The sequence below is a fragment of the Halyomorpha halys genome, unplaced genomic scaffold, assembly GCF_000696795.3.
Source record: "Halyomorpha halys isolate HHAL.00 unplaced genomic scaffold, Hhal_1.1 Scaffold1274.1, whole genome shotgun sequence".
NCBI classification, from domain to species: Eukaryota; Metazoa; Arthropoda; class Insecta; order Hemiptera; family Pentatomidae; genus Halyomorpha; species Halyomorpha halys.
Window position 1 is genome coordinate 132,450 of NW_027113193.1, and position 18,489 is coordinate 150,938.

General features: G+C 34.7%; 2 protein-coding genes across 2 annotated transcripts in view; one reads left to right on the forward strand and one right to left on the reverse strand.

Moving 5' to 3' along the window:
• Window positions 1-3,742, reverse strand: part of LOC106689075 (U1 small nuclear ribonucleoprotein 70 kDa) — a 7,559-nt gene extending 3,817 nt beyond the window's left edge. The window contains exon 1 of the mRNA XM_014433845.2: window positions 3,693-3,742. Within this exon, the coding sequence (XP_014289331.1) occupies window positions 3,693-3,735 (43 nt within the window). The 5' untranslated portion in view covers window positions 3,736-3,742. The remainder of the gene's footprint in view (window positions 1-3,692) is intronic.
• A 2,672-nt stretch (window positions 3,743-6,414) lies between these two features.
• Window positions 6,415-14,364, forward strand: LOC106689076 (uncharacterized). Its single transcript, XM_014433846.2, has 2 exons — window positions 6,415-6,481; window positions 13,063-14,364. The coding sequence occupies exons 1-2, from the start codon at window positions 6,439-6,441 to the stop codon at window positions 13,647-13,649; spliced, it is 630 nt and encodes a 209-aa protein (XP_014289332.1). The 5' UTR covers window positions 6,415-6,438; the 3' UTR covers window positions 13,650-14,364.
• The last annotated feature ends 4,125 nt before the right edge of the window (window positions 14,365-18,489 follow it).

Genomic DNA, 18,489 nt, shown 5'->3' on the forward strand with positions numbered 1-18,489 from the left:
AACATGTGGAGAATCTACCCACTGATAGAACTCCTAAAATTCTAAAGGAGAAGATCTCGAGGCCATCTTCTTTTCAGGCGCCTCGGAGGATTGCCAGAAATGGAAGAGGAAGCAAGGTTAGAAACTTTTTTAGAAGTTTGGGTGGTTAGGGAGTTTATTATGGAAGGAATAATATCGGGTTCGGGCTAGATCGGTTACATAAGGAACATTTAGGTCTTCATTGATGGTTTTATTAGTAACAAAATAAGGAGCATTGAGGATTTTACGAAGGATTTTGGATTGTAAAGACTGGATACGAGAGGAATTCGAAGGTTTAAATTATCCATTTAAAGTAGCTTTAATTTTGTTTCTTTGAAAAAAAACTAACCATCTTACTTATCAATGAATAAAAATGGAAAAATATGAAAGAGGAAAGGATTTCATTATTAAAGTAATGAGATAAGAGGAAACACATTTGATAAAATATTAAAATAAATTTCCTAAAATGAGAATAGCGTTGGACAACCAAAGATACAATATTACATGATATGGGGGTAAATTCCAAAACGTTGTACAACTACTAAATATAGAATAGTAACATATTCTAATTTGAAGTTGACTTAATCTCAGCATAAAAAAAAGTAATATAATCAATTTCCTAGAAAGGAAAATTCAAACTTTTAAAATTATACAACGAGAAATATTTTCTAAATAATATTGGAGTTGGTAAGGTAATAATATTAAAATGTGAATAATATTAAAATATCTGTTCTGCAGGATAATGTGCCCAAAGAACCAAATCTGTTTGGTTTTTTAAATTTTATTTAGAGAAAAGTAGACAGATAAAAAATGGCACTAAATAATTATCTCTGATGACACATGTATACTTTCTGTAAACAACGACCCAACTAATGCATCACAAACACTACAAGCACACATAACATCTATTGAAGAATGGTGTAAAAACTGGAGAATCAAAATAAATCCTGACAAATCCCACCAGATCACCTTTACTTTCCGTCGTAAACCTCTGCCCTCCTGTCCTACAGTATCCTTTCTAAATACACCACTAATGGCTGTTGAACAGATTCGATACTTAGGACTCCATCTTGACAAGAGACTTACTTGGAATCCACAAACAAGACTGAAACGACAAGAACCTGCTCGTAGATTCCGATTGCTACAACACTTACTTGACAAAGACCTTAACATCCCATTCGTTGCAGATTTGACCCAAAACAGATATGCGTCTTTTCATTCCAAACTCCTTAACCATCCTAACCCATTAATTCTTAATCTTTCATCCTTAACAATCCCTGATAATCCTCCGAGGCGTCTGAAAAGAAGATGGCCACGGGACCTTCTAATTTAAATTAATGTTTGAAGCACCACCAATGGGTGGTTCCTTCCCAAGATTTTCAAGTGTATATAAAACATACTACATATTTACCTATTGTATTATTTTGTACAGTTGTAAATTACATAAAATAAATAATTTAAAAAAAATTAATTATAGCCAAAAAATAATCAAAATAAAATAAGATATTGAGGAGATGATAGTTGACCGTAGTTTAATGTTGTGAAGCTGGTAGGTTAGTAAATAAAGACAAATTAGCCAAAGCTATTGGTTTATTCAGACGTTTCAGGGCCAAACGACGAGATAACAACCATTCACATACACGTCACAACATCAGAAGCCCTGATGAATACCTGAAATTCAGGTCGAAACGTCGGCATAAATATTTTTTTTTTATTTGATGACAGCACCCCCCCCCCCTACCACCTTCTCCAAATATTAATCTACTGTCAACCATCAACACCTGATTATGAATTTAGTAACACTGGGAAATCGAAGTGATAGCAACCATTCACATACGCGTTACAATACTAGAAGCCCTGCTGAAGATCTGAAATTCAGGTCGAAACGTCGGCATGAATTAGTAGGTTTTGTTTATTAGCTGACGGCACCCCCCGACCACCGCATAAATAAGATATTACTACTGATACGAATGCACTTAGATAGGAATAAAAAATCTTGACTAACATGGAACAAATTTGAGGATGTCAAGGTCCATTTCAAGTTTCCATATTTCGTATAATTTCATAATAGAAGAATAATATAACTTGGGACAGAAAGAGGTGATAGGTTTATTAGCGCTTGTTACCACCGATCTGAATGAAACTTTTTTTGATAACCCTAGGTCGACGTAGAAATGTGTCCGAGGAATCTTTTTGATGCGCCCTAAAATCCCCAAAAAACAAACAAATATTTTATATAATTTTAGAAATCTTTTGTACCATAATATGCTGTATTTAGTGGATATTATGTTACAATTAATTTGTTTTTTATGTTGCGCTAAAATAGAAGATGGCCACGGGACCTTTTAATTTTTTTTAATAATTTATTTATTGATATTTACAACTGTATACAGATATACATATCAAGTAAATTTGCTGTAAGTGATATTATGACATGATAAAAACATGTGAAGAATCTGCCCATTGATAAAACTCCAAAAACATTTCTAAAGGAGAAGATCTCGAGGCCATCTTCTTTTCAGACGTCTAGGACGATTATTAGGTAGTGAAGGAGAAGCCAGGTTAGAAACGAGTTGGTTTGGGTGGTTGGGAAGTTTATTATGGAAGGAACGGTATCTGGTTCTGGCCAAATCGGCAACATAGGGGACATTGAGAGTTAGCAATTTGTTTTTATATCATGAGCAGCAGAAAGTTTGATCAATGTATATGAAACATCTCATTTTTTAGTTTAAAAAAAAGGAAAGAAAATTTTCTAAAAATTTCTTATGATGTTGTAAAAACCAACAACGTTTAAAACCCCAATAAAAACACAAATATTTCTATAACATTCTCTGTGACAATACTGTCACTCAGGCTTACAGTTGACAAGTTGGCTAACTTCAATTTCAACTATCTTCAGAAAAAGTACTTTTAAAATTATATCTCGTTCCAAAATTTTAACATTCTTCTTTTATAAAAGTATAGCAGAAATTAAAAAATATTATAGTAAAGTAAATTTTATATTAAAGTTTAACAAAGGTCCCAAAGGTCAATGTCCAAAAAAATTCAACAAAAGTTCGAAAAGTCCAAAAAAAGTTCACTTTTAACTTTTATGAGTGAAGAAGTTTGTTGGGGGGTGCGGTCAGCAAAGAACAACATAAATAAACAAAACCATATTTATTTATTTTATGCCGACGTTTCGACCTGAGTTTCAGTTCTTCGTCAGGGCTATAGAACAAAAGAGATATCTATAGCCCTGATGAAGAACTGAAACTCAGGTCGAAACGTCGGCATAAAGTAAATAAATATGGTTTTGTTTATTTATGTTGTTCTTTGCTAAGCGCACCCCCCGACAAACTTCTCCAATCATTAATCTACGGTCAACTATCTACACCTCATTTTAACTTTTATGTATATTCCACTTAATAAGTGAAAGCTGTATGATATCCGCACCACATAGTTCAGAGGAACAAGAAATAGATCTCTAACGAATATAGTTGATTTCTGTATTTTATTGTATATCTTTTAACGTATCACAAGTAAGTTGAGTTGTTAGGTACTTATTTTTGAGCCTATTTGATTATACATTAACTGTATGAGGATACTAGCACTCAAATGTTCACGAATATGATAACACAATGATCTAGTTTGACCCTGTTCTCTTTGCGTGTGGATATAGTTAAATAGATATTTACCAGGAATAAGAAGATAAAGTAGAAGTTGCCATGTTGGAGCCATGCCACTATTTGAGCACAATCTATGTTGAATCAGCATTTATGTTCTGGATTATCTCTAACGATATAAATAATAGTTTCTCTATTAGGGAATATTGACATGACATTTAACGGAACTGATCAAATTAGCTTTATCAAATGTAAGATATTCTATGCTACATTAAGCGTCTTATCTTGTATGAATGAGTCTCTTTTTTTTTTTTTTTTTTTTTTTGGCATTAATGTCAGTACTGAATTATATTTGTACAGAAATTCAAAGTGGGGTTAGTGGACTTTTGCAGTTCACTACGTTTATGTTTACATACTATAATGAGCCTTTATTTGGACTTTCTATTTTGATAATATTTAGAATTATACTAATTGATATTGTTTAGTATCCCATCAAAAATGACCATGAAAACACCCGATTTTTTTTTTTTTTAATTTAAACTCGGGAGTCCAAACTACAAGATGTACACCCACCTTGTTGCGGCCAACATATGGTCCACAAATCGATAATTGGAACATTCGATTTTTATCAAGTCAAAACAACGAAACAACTACTCTCTGTTATATAAGAAGATGGTCAGGGTTGTGGTGAAAAGTGAAATAAAAATAGTTTACAACTATTTATTTTCCGACGTTTCGCCCCACTTTGCAGGGCTTCATCAGGGCTGCTCAAATGAATCGGTTGAACAGAAAGAAACGTTCTTCAACTACTCTCTGTTGTTTTTTATACTGAAAATAGACAGACGACTTCTTAGATACTCAGTGTGCACACACAAATCGTCTCCATTGTCTCCTCTCTACGTACTCGTAGTTGCCAGCATCCTGGCCATCTTCGCCAGCTAAATCATCTTAGCCACGGCGGGCGGACTTCTTCGACTCATCCTCCAAGAGGACAAGGCGGCCAGACGTACTTCGATCTACCTTCACCAGAACATCCACTCAGGACAACAACCACAACCAGGGTGATATACGACTTTTTTTCTTCTCTCTTTCGTTCAATTCATATAATTTTGTGATATTTTTAAGCTTTCTTTTTTTTCTAGTTTCTGTATTTTTACATATTTTGTGTTCCTTATATTATGTTCACTTATTTAAAAATACAAGAATGACAAAATTCGACTATTCTTTTCTTTTCACAGTTGGGCTAATAAAGGTTCCTTTTGAACCCCTTCCCGCCGTAACACACCTTATTAATGAAACTTATCTCCAAAAGATTACCATCTGAAATCTGTAAAACTTCCTTAAAAATAAAATTTGTATGTAAACAACCTAGCGTAGAAATGACAACGTTTTAAAATGTTACTAATGTTGAAATAATATAATATAAAATATTACAGAATTGGATTATTAAATAACCGAGAAAATAAATATTTTCATGTTTCCATGGTTGTTATTACTGTCAGATTTTGAGTTTAACATGAAAATACTGCCTTTTTAAATAATAAAAAAATCGCTATTCCGTGCTTAAACGTGCAAAAAAGTTGTGATCATTTTATTGTAAAAATAATATCACTAAATGGTATAGTGTATATATTATACGATTTAGTGATATTATTTTTACAATAAAATATTCTCAAGTATTGAAGAATATTTTATTGTAAAAATAATACGTACACTTTTTTATTTTGTTATTTGTTACTCGAGTATGAGAAATGAGTATTTTTGATTTATTTTATTTTATAGAATAATTGGAATGAGAATTTTTTTCCGAAATCGAATAAATAACTAATTCACAAAGTTTTAACTTGATACTTTAATAAAAATAAATCTTATTAACTTAAATAATTTTATTTACTAATAAATTTGATTTGTTTTTCATTATGAATAAATTATTTATTCTCTGTATCACAGATAAATGAATATTAATTGCCTCAGGTGGGAATCGAATCCACACTGTTCCAATTTTTATAAATATTACCCCCAACGCACTCTGCTACCACTGCCTCTAAAATTTAGATTTACTAATTTAAAAGTATGTATTATCTACGATTTTAAGTATTAGGAATAATGGTGGTTTATTTGATGATTTCTTTTAGTCATACGAAATATAATACTCTACTGCTACTAAAGCATATATATTTTTAAAATATATATCTTTTTTTCAGCTAAAATTCGAAAATTTTAATTTTACTTGTATAGAATACCAATTCATGCATGTAAATTAAAAAAAAAACAACATCATTTTTGAAATCGAATGCTCTTATTAGAAAAATAAACATTAATTCAAATCCTTTTCACATGTAACATTTTTTTAGAGTGTTTAAATAGTAAAATTTATAATAAACAGAAGTTTACAGTATTAAATGAGAATCCAAATTTGCATTCCCAGCACTTTAATAATTGAATCGCTCACGACTACTCATTGTATAATTACTTTTAGCTATCGTTGTGAAAAGAATATCGTCTATAGGAATGTATATAAATGGTTATTTCCCAACCAATCACCATATTTTTTTTTTTAAATTACCAGTATAATGCATTATCCTTGTCATTGAGTTCTGACATTACTGCAAGAAAAATCGCTTTATTGCAATGACACATTCATAGAAGATAAGACGTTGGAATTGATATCGAATAGGTTGCATATGATAAAGCTAATTTTATCGTTTCCTAAAGGAGCAATCTCAATATTACTTGCTTATGTAAGCATTATTAACATCATTAGTGATAATCCTGAACATAAATACTGGTTCAATATGGATCTTGTTCTAACAACGGAATGGCTTCAACTACGCAACTTCTACTTTTTCTCCTTACTGCTGGTAACTATATCTTTATATCCGGATATTTGTAAGTATACAAACATAGATTTGGGTACGATATATCACCACGTTCGACATTAGATGCTTACCTCTTATAATTAATTATTAGTGGTATCAAAAATTAATAAATTAATTCAGGGTTTGAAAATTTTACTTTATTTTTTTTTATTATTAAAAAATTTGTTGTTAATACATTTTATTTATAACGTGATCGGCCTGGTGGGTAGTACAAGATTAATATAACAGTTACATTTCTGGGTTTTTTTATCAATTGATTCGGAGGGGGTGGGTATAGTCTCGTGAAAAAGACATACTATATAAATATTGAACAATTGGGAACAATAATGATGAATTTAAAAAATATATATAAATAAAAAATAAAGATTAATAATAAAAACAGTAACATTTATAAATTTAATAAAATAAATAATTAAATTCTAATAGAAAAAAAGAGAAAAAATAAATAGTAGTAATGTCAATAATTTATTATTTTATGGGCAACGTACCATGAAGGCCTAAGTCCTAGCGCGATGTATTTCCTAATACATCGCGCTTATCTTGACGTAGTTTTTTCGTAGCTTCGTCACTCCCACGTCTATTTTAGTGAGTGGCTAACGGGCCTCACAAATGCCCAGGAGAGGTTGTGAGTTTTGCGTTATTTTGGGTTGAGAAAAACCCGGATGGGACCGAGGTACGATCGACAACCTCTAGGTTGCTACACTGGCGCGTTACCACGCTGCTACCGTTGCCCCGTTTGTCTATAATAGAATACGTAAATACAGAATTTATGAAAGGATGTCCTGCAGCCTGGGCTTCAGTCTTCGGGATGAAGTTAGATTTCCCAAGTTGTAAGTTATTGCTCCTTTAACTGTCGGTAACTGGTAGTGGAATTTTATAAACCGATTTGTAATGAAGTCGTCTATCGATTCCATTAGTAGTTCCCGATGCAATTGGCTACTTCTTAAAAAGCAAGGGCCATCCATTGTGATTCTTAGGACCTTATTCTGAAATTATTGTAGTTGTTTTTCATTTCGTAAAGAGTGCTGCTCCTTAGACTTCACAGCCATACATCAGCAGTGGCCTGAGTATTGTGTTAAAATTAGAATATTTTCTTATGGTTTTAATTTATATTTTCTATTTACGATAGAATATCGCATTGCTAACCTTATTATAAAAATTGAATTGAAGACATAAACATACATTGAGTGTTTATAATATATTTAGAAAGAATATTTCATATTACTCCAAGATGAAGTATTGGATTGATACAAAATTATTAAATAACAAATCCAAAAGTTTTGAATCGAAATGTATAGTCTGAGAGTTAGCAATTTGTTTTTTATGTCATGAGCAGCAGAAAGTTTAATCAGTATATATGAAACATCTCAATTTTTTGTTTTAAAAAAAGGAAAAGAACATTTTCTACAAATTTATTATGATGATCTTGGTTTTTACAACTTTTAAAACCCTAATAAAAACACAGATATTTCTATACCATTCTTTGTGACAATACTATCTCTCAGGCTTACAGTTGACAAGTTGGCTAACTCCAATTTCAACTATCTTCAGAAAAAGTACTTTTAAAATTATATTTCGTTCCAAAATTTTAACATTCTTCTTTTATAAAAGTATAGCAGAAATTAAAAAATATTATAGTAAAGTAAATTTTTTATTTTACTCTTAAGCATTTATTGATTTCTGAATTGTTATAGAATAAATATTTAAAATAATATGAATGGTTTTGTGGAATCATTGACTAAAAGGATAACATAAATATTAAAATAAATAAAAACTGACAACTAACTATGCCCATATAACAACAGTTATCAGACCAGTGAAACGAAAAAAAAATCACTGCGCATTCGCCGGCACAGCCTCTCAAGTTGGAACAGATTCAACTGAATCACTATAACTATTTGTTTATACTCTCACTCTTCATTGCCATCTTTGGCTTTCTATGGTGGATATTCACGGCATTCACCTTTGAAAGGGGACATTATGAATTCACCCGTATGCCGTTTGGGTTAAAGAACGCTCCTATCACTTTCCAGCACTTGATTGACGAATTTTTACGAGGTTTGGATGAATCAATGTGTCAAGTGTATATGGACGACCTTCTAGTCTTGAGTAAATCGGAAGGAGAACATGTGCAGCACTTAGAAAATATCTTCCCAAGGGTTCAGCAGTTTGGGCTGAAAATGTCTCGAGGAAAGTCGGTATTAAGTCAGGAAGAAATTAACTTGTTGGGGCATAAAGGAAGGGATTAAACCAGATGCACAAAAACGGAGCCCAAAGATGTCAAGGGAATACGGCGGTTATCAGGGGCTACGAATTACTGCGCTTAGTGCCAGATATGACAGAGTATCTGGTTCCTATTAATAACCTGCTGAACAAAGGTAGCCGAAAGATTGTGACACCGGTCATGGAGTGTAATATCCGCAAGTGTATGCAGCAGCTACAAAGAGAACTAGTGCTAGCTTTTCCCGACTTCGAACGCCAATTTACAACCAAAACTGACGCGAGTGTGTATGGACTGGGGGCGGTGTTGTCCCAGGAGGGCTCAGGGGGAGACCGTCTAGTAGCGCATGCGAGCAGACGTCTCACGGATGCCGAACCGCAATACAGTCCCCTTGAGAGGGAATTGTTAGGGATAGTATGGGCCATCGATCACTTCCGTCCATATGTATTCGGTAGAAAATTTAGAGTCCAAACTGACCGACCACTCCAATGCGTAAGTAAATTGAGTTATTCGCGAGAGTTACCCGCTGGAAAGAGCTCCTCAATCAATATAACACTGAAGTGGTGTACAAGCTTGGGAAGGAAAATTTCGTCATGGACTGACTTTCTAAGGCAATAGCGATAAATGTCATTGATGGAGACCAGGGGGGACCTTCCGAAGGTCTGAAGCAGTTTCTCAGGGAATGGACGCCTGGCGAGGAGGATACCCAGAAGGCACCCGGGCAGGATGAGGGGAACCTACCGTCTGAAGATGATAGTTCGATAGGAGGCAGACCAGTGGAGATGGAAGAAGTAGATGAGATAGTGACCGACTAACCGAAGTAGATAATAAATAAGACGAGGACGTCCGGACTGATGAAGGCAGAATATGGCAGCTACATACGAAGTCAGATTAACACCATCTGGTCGGAACCGGGAGATTCTTCGTGGCAAATTCGATTTTTTTCGATCAAGACCAAATTCGTCGGGGACTTAGGGACGCCCCCAAGGACGGGAGGATCCATCACCTCTATGTCTGTCTATGTAGGCTGCGGCGCTCGGAACAAATAGGCACGTTCATCCGGTGCTTGAGGATGAGGACACGCTGCGGGACGAGGAGCGACAAAAGGAGGTGACGTTAGCTTACCATCAGGAGAAGACGAATCATCGCGGGGTGAACGAGACGCTGTAGGCTCTAAAGCGCCAGTACTTTTGGTGGAGCATGAAGAAAACGATCCAGGAGGTCATAGGAAGCTGTGACCAATGACCAATGATACTCCGCTTGTCGATCTTCAAATGGATACCTTCACTTGTAAGGGTCACAAATGGATAAACGCTATGGATCTCTTCAGTAAGGTAGCTATGGCGCACTTAGTCAGGGATAAATCAGCAAACGCAGTGCTAGGAGCCTTAAAAACGTCAATGAGCCAAAAAAAGAAGGACAGTCCACATAAAACAACTGAAGCTCCCAATATCGGGAACGCTGTAGAAGGCTGGCGTGTCCTCATCTTTAGTTTTAGATTGAGTATTTCAGTTTGTGTGAGCAGCACCAGTTAAAAATGTATATAGCATAAGAGAGTACCAAAAGTTTTTGTTTCTTTCAAAGTGAAGTGTATATTTTGTGTTCTGTTCTTTTGTTGTCGTTTTTTTTCTTCTTTCAGATATGAGTTCGAAAATTTTATGTTCTAAAATCATTTTTTATTTTCAGAGTTTATGAGGATTGTTCATAAACTGGTAGGGGGGAGTTATACGATGACCAGGCATAGTATCAACCCTAATCCTATCTCCCCTCATAAACAAATACTCAGAATGTATTTAAGGCAGGTTAAGTTGGGAAATAAATCAGTATTGATTCAGCAAGTACGTGCATTATTTCTATGCCCCTTTTTCCTTTTTATTTTATAGTTTTTACCCGACTTCACTAAGTTATATATATATTTTTTTTTCTGTTTGCTCTACAGACTTTGTTGATCTTTGACCGTCCGAATCAGGCTTCTCCATGCATGCTTATATTGGGCTACCGCTTTCCATCTTTTTGTACGTACTTCTTACGTATCTTTGTTGGTTCTGTCTATACATTTGTTGTTTAGCCTCCTTCGCTGTCTCTTGCCAACTATACTGACATTCATTGCTGTGTAGATGATAAGCGTTCTGATGGAGTGCTTCGAGCCAAATATCCTCCCACCCATCTTACCCTCACTGCCTTCATATAATGAGATTTTGACTGACCAGCCTGTGCAAGCAGTCCTTTGTTATTTGTATGTATTTTTCTCCGCGTGTTAATTCTCTGATCCTAGATCGCTGCTATAATTGTAGGGAGGACTTTCAGATCAAATCTCTCGATTTTGCTTTCGATACCTGTTAGCGCAAAGGTTTCGCAGCCGAATATCATCTGGTTTCATCATGGTATTGTATACCTTTAGTTTCAGAGTTTTAGAGATTTTTTGGATTTCAGTATTCTTGATAGAGAGAAGAAGTCTCTGTTCGCACAATGTTATACGCTGGTTTACCTCCGTTCATCATTAATTGATGTTATATTTGAAATTCTATACTTTCGGAAACGATTTGCCATTTTCTACTTACAGTCAAATATATTATATCATCTTCCGAAGACAGTTTCTATTTACGGAACTGTAAAGGCAGCTTTGAAAGAAAGCGTGCACATCCTGATCTACTTCGCATCGTTTTTTAAGTATCTGTTTTAGGATGAAGATCTTGTCTAGCGAGCTGTTCTAAGCCCTAATTAGTGGTTATCTATGATATTCTCCTTATGCCAAGATATCCGATTTGGCAGGATGTTAGTCATTATCTTGTAGGCCACTGGAAGGGAGTGCTATGCTTCTTTGCCTGACTCATCTGGAGCCTTTTTTTTGTATAAGACAGATTAGGCCTGGAACACAGTATCCTCTTCTTCATCCATGTTTTTTTGTATTAGTTCCAATAGAATGGTTACTAGAAGTTCTCCGCCAGCTTTGAACAGCTCCTATTATAGGCTGCCTATTCCTGGGGCCTTCCTTCTTTTAAGTCTGTCAATAGCTATTTCAACATAGAGAATATCCGGGTTTTCCACCTCTAGTGGGTCGATGTCCTCAGATTGGTCTACGTCATCTTCATTCGCGTGATTTCCTTGATTCAGAAGTTCCTAGAAATGTTCTTTCCAGATAATCATTATTTCTCTGGATGTCAATTTGCAATCTTTTTTTCGTATTTGCATATTTCCTACTCCATAACCTGCCCTTTCTTTCATGATGTATGACTTCTCTTTTTACTTTTCTTATAACATTATTTGTCCGTGTTAGAGCTAGCTAGGCTGAAGGTTTTCATTTTGCTTCTCTTTTTCACTGCCTTTTGCATTCTTCTGTGAACAAATTCTTGGATTTTCATTTCTTCTGAATACCTATTATATCCCTGGCTGTATCTTTTAGCCTTTCTTCTAATGTATCCTAGTAATGGTTTCCTTGATAGCAGGATATAAGAAAGGCAATTAATTGTAAAGCTGACCGAGCGGAAAAAGTTGCATCATTTGATTGTTTAGATTGAATTCACAAAGACTTGTATGCAATAATAACAATGCAATTAAATCTGTACCACTACAGCCCATGAAGGGTCAGGGATTCAGTACTTTGTAAGGGGGTACTGTTACTAAACCAACGGTTGTGCATGGAAGTAATTTGGTCCGAATCACGCCCGACCGCCAGATTTTTACCCAATTTAGGAGGCTGGGTGGGGATCAGGAGGGCTCCAGTACCTACCGGAGTTGACTCACGGCTACAGTGTTACAGAAAACTATTTTCTTCCCAGCCGGATTCGAACTTGTGTCCTTGGAGTTAAAATATAATATAAAAATAAAAAATAAAACAAATTAAGAATAGCTTACTTAGTAGAATTACTGACTAGCTACGAATCGCACGCACACACGATTGACCCAAGAATATTTGCTGCGGTCAGGAACATCTGCACCAAAATGTAGATCATGTAACTGTTTACCACATAATGCTTAGACACCGCATTCCCATGTCATTTGTAAATTTGACTTAGAGAAATAGTCCTTATATCTCTGAAATATATTATTATTTACAAAGCAAACATGTATTTATCTAATTTTATTTACTTGCCTTTTTATTACAATCTTTCACATTACTTTCAAGTGTAGGATTATTTTTTGTAGTTTAATTAATACTTTATATCAGCTAATATAATCAGAAAATAATGTTGTTAAAAATTTATCCAATGTTGAAAGTCAGTATGTAAAAATCACCATTATGTGTGTGAATATTTATATATATTTAGAAAGTTACAATATAACATATGAACGAAAAAAATAAAATAAAGTACCTAAAAGATCTGGATTATTTATGTTTTAGGAGTCATTGTGACAACCTTGGCCCATGAAATTCCTATAAGAAAAATCGAGGAATTTCAAGGATTGCCAGAAGATTCAGGGACGCCATTGTTATCGAAGCCATCCCGCTCTTTGGTGTCAGGTGTGCCTCACTTCAGTCCTCCAATATCCGTCGACACACTATATTCCATCGATCCATCAATTACAAACGGTCCTTCTTCGGGTGAAGAAAGTCCTCACATTCGTAATCGTAGAGGTGGAGGTAAATACAGAAATAGACCAGTTGGATCTCGTAAAAAATCTAAACGAGTAGGGGGAGGATCTTTTAATGATGAAAATAATTCATCTGCTTTTGGCGACAAGACTCGACCTCACGTGTATGGTGTTTCTGGTTCAAACATACGCATCTCCCATAGGCGTGAAGATTCTTTTGAAAGAAGATCCGGAAGAGGATCTAATGTTACTAAGAAACCTAGCTTATCGCAACGGTCCAATGATTATTTGCAATTCAGAAAGGCCGATAGTGTCGGCCACAAGTATGATAGGCGGATCAACCGTCGTAACCAAGATTCCATGGGATGGAGTGTCATCTCCAACGAATCACAATAAGTTAATCTTTAAATCACTCAGAGACTCGCAATTGTTCAACTCACTTACCCTATTAAACAACTAGACTACTTTAATTTGACTCTTTAATTTTTTAAAGCTTTTCTAACAAAAATGAAATTAAAGCTACAAGTAAAATGATTTTTGGAAAGGAATAGTGGTACATTGATTGCCCTAACATTATGTTTAAATCCAGGTAAAACATATTTTATATTCTATATACATTATCTTTTTTATTTTCTATTCTAATAAATAAAAAAATCTATGAAATATGCCTTACTTCGTGTATATGTATGTTCAGGAAAAAAAAAACTATGTCCATATTCCTGCCATGGTATTTTTATGAAAATTTCAAAATATATTTTTTTTTTTGGAGTAGAAGCAGAGAATAATAGAATCGACACTGTTGCCCGATTGTTTTAATTTGTAATGTCCTTACATCCATATTAAAATTTTACTATCGAAATCCGTTTTTTTTTTGTTTTTTTTTTTTTGCCTTAAGCCAAATTAGAAAAAAACAATACCTGTGAAATATTGGTTCAGTTTTTTTATTTTATTTTTTTCATTCAATAATAAGTGCCTTTCTTCCTTTTTTTTTTTTTCAATTTTGAGCTATTTAAATAGTTTTTCTCATTATTAATAATCATCCATTGTAAGTAACCGTAAGTCTGTTTAATAATAAATGTTAATACATTAATAGGTTTTTTTCAAATACAATGAATATTGATTTTCTCCCTTCATTTTTAATTTTTTATTTCTAGTTCCTAGGAAATTTTTTTTTATTATAATTGTTAATAAACTATTTTTTTGAAAAATACGTAATATAAAACCTTTACCTAACTGCAACTATTAAAGCTATTACAAACCAAGAACTTGTTACTTTATATTACCCTATCCTTCTGTTAAATGTCAACTTTCTTCTCCTTCTTTTGCAGAGATTAAAAGTATCGGAATATCGATATTGTTTGTTGAGATACTGAACTATTACTTGGATATATTTGAATATGGATGCGATGTCTGTATATCGATATTTACATATCTAGCAGCATGCCAGAAAATGAACATTCCAGTATTACATATAGTATATATGTATACTAGTACCTCTGGTATACACCTACACATTAGTAGATTTATTCAGGATGCACAGATCATCATAGTTTGTCTTGGAAGAAGGATTATAATGGAGGAAGTACCCTTCCAGGCCGAATGACGCCTAAAGACGGGGTCTATTCCTTTTTGTAGGCTGGCCAACAAGTCGATCGGACGATCGCGAAGCCAATTTGGGTTGATCGTCGATCGCTCACAATGTCTGCTGTGGAATTCCGTGTACCAAGGACTTTGAAGCGTATATAATACAGATATAACTTTCTAGCAATAGTTTCAGATTTATTTCATATGGATAAAATTGTATTAATTATCCATGTTCTTTTAATTCATTTGGACGTGTTTTTTGGCCCTTAAAATAATTGTTGTTGTGTTTTACGTTGTTAGATAAGTGGTATATCGGTATATCAGTACGATGTGTACTCAGTGAGCTGTTGATAGATTAGCAAAAAGTAAGTCATATTATGCTACATTTTCCTATCCAAAAAAAAACAAAAACGCGAAAGTGAAATATCGAAATCAAATTATCAGTCATAATGTGCAGATTTATAACAACTTTGTCATATTTGTGAACAAATAGAACAACAACTTGCGTGCTCACATTTTGCTATTGATGTTGGTTTTTTGAATTGCTATTAACACTACTACTATTATCATTACTTTTCTAAAGCCATAGTGTGTTTACCAGTTAAAAATTAGATATATTTATAAAATATTATTGTCATTGAATATATGATATATTAGAGAATAGTGTTGGGTATTCAGTTTCAACGCTACATAAATGAACAAAGTATTTATTTACAATTGTAATATACCCATGATTAATATATAATAACCATTCAGATAGATGGTCTTGCCATAAAATATCATTAGTTAGTTATCACGTCTTCTTTATGTTTATGGTCTGCTCCAAGTTTCTTAACTCACTGTCCAGCTCGAAGAGTCTTAACTCTCTCTTATCCGTGATTCAGTCCGACAAAAACCCACCTGGGTATCAGATCGTGTTACCTTTGGTCCCTTCTTCCTCATTGGCTTCTCGAAGCTTCACAAACGAAGCACATATCGTAAAGAGTAGCCGACAAGTGGTTTGTGGGAAACTATAATTGACTTATCCTGAGGCCCACATGCAAGTAATAGAGGGAACCATCAAATGTTTTTATGACGAATCATTGTTTCCCAGGTTATTTTATTATTTTTTTTCAAGAACTTAATTACTTTATCAATTGATAAGTATTATGAAAATCTGCCATAAACTTGGGAAATGTGTATTAGTGCTAATTGAACACATTCATACCAAAAATAGAAAAGACAAAAAAATAAAATAAAAGTAAATTAATAAAATTTCTATACGATGTAAAACAGAAGAATAAATAATAAATCAAACAAAGTAAAATAAATTATATACAATATTTACAATCTCGACCTGAGGATTCCAGAGCCAAATCTATCCCTCAAGTATGAGAGGTTGCAAGAATGTTGTAACGAAGGGAATTGATAGCAATCAATTCAGCAGAAAGGGGTGATGGCCCACGGGAATTAGAGCTCTGGGAGCTCCTCATTGTTAATTTTTTGCATTTATACTGTTACGGTCTGCTCCTAGAAGGAAATGGTGTCCGAGGGAATACAGGAAGGAATTTAATTGTGGTTGGGAAGTGTGAATTCTGGGTGGGGAATAACCTCCTACAAGTATTATAGGAAAGAGAGGGGTTTGGATCGATACGCCTGTTTGTAGAAAATTTTAGGCTTCTAGAAGGACTAAGTGATGTGAAAGGGAACGATGGATAATGACAGCAGTGCCACCATGTGCTGTTCCGTCAGGATGGTCCGTTCGATAAATTTGGTACTGAGGTATGTTCATTAATCGTCTGGTGGTAAGTCGAGTTTCAGTTCTTAAACCAACCTCAATATTTTCATCATGCAATAAGGCTGTCAGTTCGTTAAAGTGATTTCGAACACTATTTGCATTAGAAAGGAGCATATAAAGGGGTTTAATTGGTGACATTTAAGGGTTTCTTGGCGGAGGCATAAGGTTGGATACAAGATTTGTAGGTAACGAGATAAGTGGAGTGATAAGGGTGATAAGTGATAATGTGGATAGGAAAGAAGAGAAGAGGTTTGTGAGATCAGTTGCGTAAGGAGGATGTGGGGTACAGGGTATCTGATGAATAGGCTTTTGAGTACTGCATGTAGCTTGAGGAACAGAGGCATGAGGATGTTGGGCTTAGGGTGGAGGATAATGGGATATAGGTTGCGATTGTGGCAGGGCCAGAGATACCGGTTCTGTTTCCCCAGTTATTTCTGCGAAGGACACTCCTGGTTTAACAGTTCTTGAGAGTCTTCTGGTCTGTCTCTGCCTGCCTGTTTTCTGGACGATATGGTTTTGTAGTCTTAAGACTCCTTTTAGTTAACCTGGTGCCCTTCTTCGTGGCAAAATGCACGCACAGCAGGTGTTTGCCTAGGTTTGTTACATTCAGTGAATTTGTGTTGTTCTCCACACTTGACGCAAATATGACCTAAATGAAGACAGTAGTGTTTAGAAGATTTTTTATTGGACAAGTATTTTATGATTTTCCTGTAAGTCTCTGTGTTGTTAGGTATTAACTTAGTATCATTTGTTCGACATTAGCGTATGAATTCACATGGGTTTACTACTCTATTTAGTTGTTTACAAAAGGGTGCCCTTCTTCGTGGCATAGTGCACACACAGCAAGTACTTGCCTGGGTTTGTTCCATTCAGTGGATTTGAGTTGTTCTCCACATTTAAGGCAAATATGCCGTAAATGATGACTGTAGTGTTTAGTATGGTCATACTCTTGGCGATTGTGGAACTGAACTATTGCTCGTTTAGGGTATGGTTTTTCAACTAATAGCCTGGTGTAGTAAATTCGGTTTACTTCGTAAATTTCTGCAACTCCAGGAGTTTGTTCAAGATCGACAAAGAACAAGTACAACGCTATTTTATTTGTTGCACTACTTGGATCTTTGGTTACCTTTTGTACGTTCACTATCTGTCGCACTTTGTACCCCATGTCCGTCAGTTCTTCTTGAATGGCTTTCAGTGGTGTTGAGGGGACTAATTCTTGGATGACCACTCTGAACGCCCTCTCTTGGTACTCTTGGTGAGTGTGGTAGTCATATTTTCTATTGGACAAGTATTTTATGATTTTCCTGTATGTCTCTGTGGTAGACTTTGGCATATGAATTCACCTGGGTTTACTTACTACTCTATTTAGTTGTTGACATAAAAGTTGAAATTTTTTATTAATATTAGTGGTAGCTTGGGTTCTCTGCGTTTCTGTTTAGACCATGTTATCAGCAGGTTCTTTAGATAGTACGTCATATGGGTTTGGCGTGAAGAACGGATATTCTTCAGTCGTGATTGGCTTAGAAGTGCTAGGTTGGGATCCCATTTCGTCAATTGAGCTACTTAGTGTAATAGGAGGAGTATTTCTCACAGATTTTCAAGTCCCAAGTTCTAAGACCGCATTGATGTTCAGCTAAAAACATATTATCTTACTCTTCAAATATTGCAGTGTTGAATATTTTGCTATGTACTGAACCCTCATGTTTCTTGTAAGGATGTAACACTGCACATGTAATGGACCCTCTTCTAACATTTTACATGAAACTAAGTTACATTGTACTTGTGATGTGTCCTCTTGTTCCTTGGAAGGACGTTACACTGCACTTGTAATGGAGCCTCTGTCTATCCTTCCAAACTCACACAGTACTCACAATG